We start from the raw sequence: 3,042 nt of genomic DNA on the forward strand, positions 1-3,042 counted from the left end.
AAGTCAGACCCTAAAGGTGACCACTGTGGCAAGGCCTCAGCAGAAGACATGTGAACATGCCTGCAAGGGTCACTAAACGGCCTGAGATATACACATAAGAAAGAAGAGAAACGAGGCAGATGCCCAGCGGCAGATTCTGTTGCCAGGCTCTGTGTATGAGACAATCTAAACTAAACCTGGCTTAAAGAAACTGTATTTTTATGTTTCAGACAAAACCAGCAGATTATGTAGTAGAGATTTCAAGCAGAATGGATTTTGAAAGAAAAGGTTCTTGTTTTATAAGTTTGTATTGACTAAGAATCTGAAATGGGATGTTGTAGGTCTACAAAGTGAAACAAAATATGAAAATCTAAAATGTATAGTATGCCAATATCTGGTGTGAATATTTTTCATGATAAATCAGTAAACATACCATCTGCTAAATCTTACTTTCTGTATAATGGCTTTTCTCAACTAAAAAGAAGCAACGTAGATTTTTGAACTCAAGTAGCAACTAATTCTTCACTTACTGTAGGGACATAGAGAAATATTAAATATATCATTATAAATCAATAAAACTGCTTTGCTGTTTTACATCTGTAAGAAACAGTAATATAATTATAATCAGAACTCATTTTTCATAACATCCAAGTGTAGCTGGTCATATGAGTTCTCAAAGCTGCTTCCCATAAAGAATGTGAACAGAAACCCAATGAAAACTCCTTGCTATAGTGCCAGTCCTCTCCTTAGCCTCAGTAAGTTATTTAGTCTTTTAAGTAGTAATGGGAAAGAGAAGTATAAAACAAACCAGTTCTTAGACAATTCAGTTGTTATTTAGAATTATAATTAGCTGTTTAATAAAACTATACATCTAGTATAATATATACATCTAATGTAGTTATATCATCTAATAATTTAAAGAATGACAGAGCTGAGATAGTTACATTTTTATGCAGAGGTGAAACTAAACCATCCTCTACATACTACATTTTATCCCCCTTTTATAATTATCTCATCTGAAGATATACAAAAATTATTGTACTATGTGACCATAAAAATATCAATGCTACTGCTGCCAGTAAGGGATCAATAACTGTTTTTATGACATTAAGTAAAATTATTTGTAAAAATTGTCACAATCTTAAAATCACAATTCCAGAATCAGTGTTGTCATGCTTAGAACAGAGAAAGCAAGTCCAAGGACCTCACGAGCTTTGCTATACCAAACAAATGAAAAGCAAATTGATTTTAGACTGTAGGTCTATGCAAATAAATAAGTAAAAAAAAAAAAACCCATACTTTTTTTTTCTGTGTATGCTTAGTTTCTTACACAAATAACAAAAAACGTTCACTTCAAAAATAAACTCCTTAGAAAAAGTCCAAGAGTTGATCATCAACGCCTAAGTTTTATGCACATTTTTTTCCTACTTCGATCAATTTCCAATTTAAGCAGGAAAGTTTTGTTAATGTGAGTATGTGAGTCTGTAAGTGTTCTGAGCTCTGCAAGGTTACATATATCCCATGTTGCTTTTGGTTTCCCATCTCTTCTTTGCTTCAAACCTAAAATGAAGAACAAAAAACTTTCAATGTATTTCTAAAATAAAAATATTTTGCTGAAGAAACATGTTTACTACTAAAGACTAAAGAAAATAAATCTGAAGATTTCATATCCTCCACTGTTTGCAGAATAAACATCAGAGAGAATAAAGAAATGCTTCCACACTCATAATCTAATAAACATTCAACATGACACTAAAAGTACAAGTTACCAATTGCCTACAAACTGGATTTACAAACGCAATAGAAGGCTTTCTCCAACAACTAGGATGTTAGTATATTTACTGCAGAAATCCTAAGTAAACTTACCCCCATGCCAGCTTCTTCTTCTTTCGAGCAGCCTGTGAATTTTCAGCTTCCTTTTTGGCTTCTACAAACTTGTGGCAAGCAATTGCTTTGGCAATTTTTACACCAAGCTAAAAATTACAAGGGAGAAAAGAAAAATGTTTGAAAATAATTATTATAGCTAATTCAAAAACTGTAATTCAACTAATTAAGAACACGTGGGAAACATAGCTATGTTGACAAAGTGGAACAAATTGTAATTAACACATAGCTGTGGTCCTTATTTCCCTTCCATCCTTAAAGACTCTAGTTGCACAGCTCCTGGATGGAAATTGTTCCCAAACTGAGGCCCCTCAAGGGTCCACCAAGGTAGTAATGAGGCTCTTCAAGCTATCCCGGCAATTCTGTAGGCTGAACAGGAATTTGGCCTGATAAGCTGCACACAGACTGACAGAGACATCAACTTTCTTTGCTCTGGGCTAGAATTACAGCAACTCAGTGCGGTCACACCAGTTATCTCATGCTGATCAGAAGCGCTGATTGGCAGTCACAGATGGGATTAATAAAACATGGGAAAGCTAATTACTACTTCATAAATGCACTCTGCATGATGGGCAAGAGCTTTTAAGTCTCTGAGAAAGAAAAGAACATGGGAGGGGGAGGGCTAGAAGATGAAGAGGCTAGCCTCCATGACCCAGGTATTCCCTGGACAGGATCCTGTTTATGCCGCTAGCACTCAACCCCCAGTCCTACATGATCCATTCAAAATGAACCCCCACCCCAGAAGTCTTCCCTAACTCTATCAGTAAGTCTCTGCATTCCACATTTCCTGCCTTGTGCTGGCTGCAGAGCTTTCCCATAACAAGCACCTCTAGAGCTGTGAAGTTCACACCTTCTAGTTTCCAAGAGTTTGTATTTTTAAACACATTTCTATATGGATATCACAATGGATACAGTAAGAACTCAGGTTAAATGACAAAGGCTAAAAATCTTTCTGGTGTTTCTTGACTTTTCTGTTCCTTCATTCAACCTAACACACATTAGTAGGCAGGAAGACCTGGAAAAAGAAGCAATGACCTGGAAGCCACTCTATAGTTAACAGATCAAAGCCTTAGTTTCAAGGATCTGCTTGCTAACAGCAAGGCAGGGGATATGTGGAGGGAAGAAGAAGACAATTTGGGAAAGGGAGGTCTGCAGCTTATCTTGGTGAGCAGTCTCCTT

General features: G+C 36.2%; 1 protein-coding gene across 3 annotated transcripts in view; it reads right to left on the minus strand.

The window, feature by feature from the left end:
* Window positions 1–627: 627 nt before the first annotated feature.
* The window catches only part of Fam204a (family with sequence similarity 204 member A), a 30,961-nt gene continuing 28,546 nt past the window's right edge, over window positions 628–3,042 (minus strand). For 2 of the 3 annotated variants that reach the window (XM_069988117.1, XM_069988115.1), the window contains exons 7-8: window positions 1,846–1,952; window positions 628–1,539 (exon numbers count right to left, since the gene is read on the minus strand). In XM_069988117.1, the coding sequence (XP_069844218.1) occupies window positions 1,488–1,539; window positions 1,846–1,952 (159 nt within the window). In that variant the 3' untranslated portion in view covers window positions 628–1,487. The remainder of the gene's footprint in view (window positions 1,540–1,845; window positions 1,953–3,042) is intronic. The other variant, XM_069988114.1, reaches the window with a different exon arrangement.

The sequence above is a fragment of the Dipodomys merriami genome, unplaced genomic scaffold (assembly GCF_024711535.1).
Source record: "Dipodomys merriami isolate MVZ:Mamm:240054 unplaced genomic scaffold, mDipMer1.0.p SCAF_35, whole genome shotgun sequence".
Classification (NCBI taxonomy): Eukaryota; Metazoa; Chordata; class Mammalia; order Rodentia; family Heteromyidae; genus Dipodomys; species Dipodomys merriami.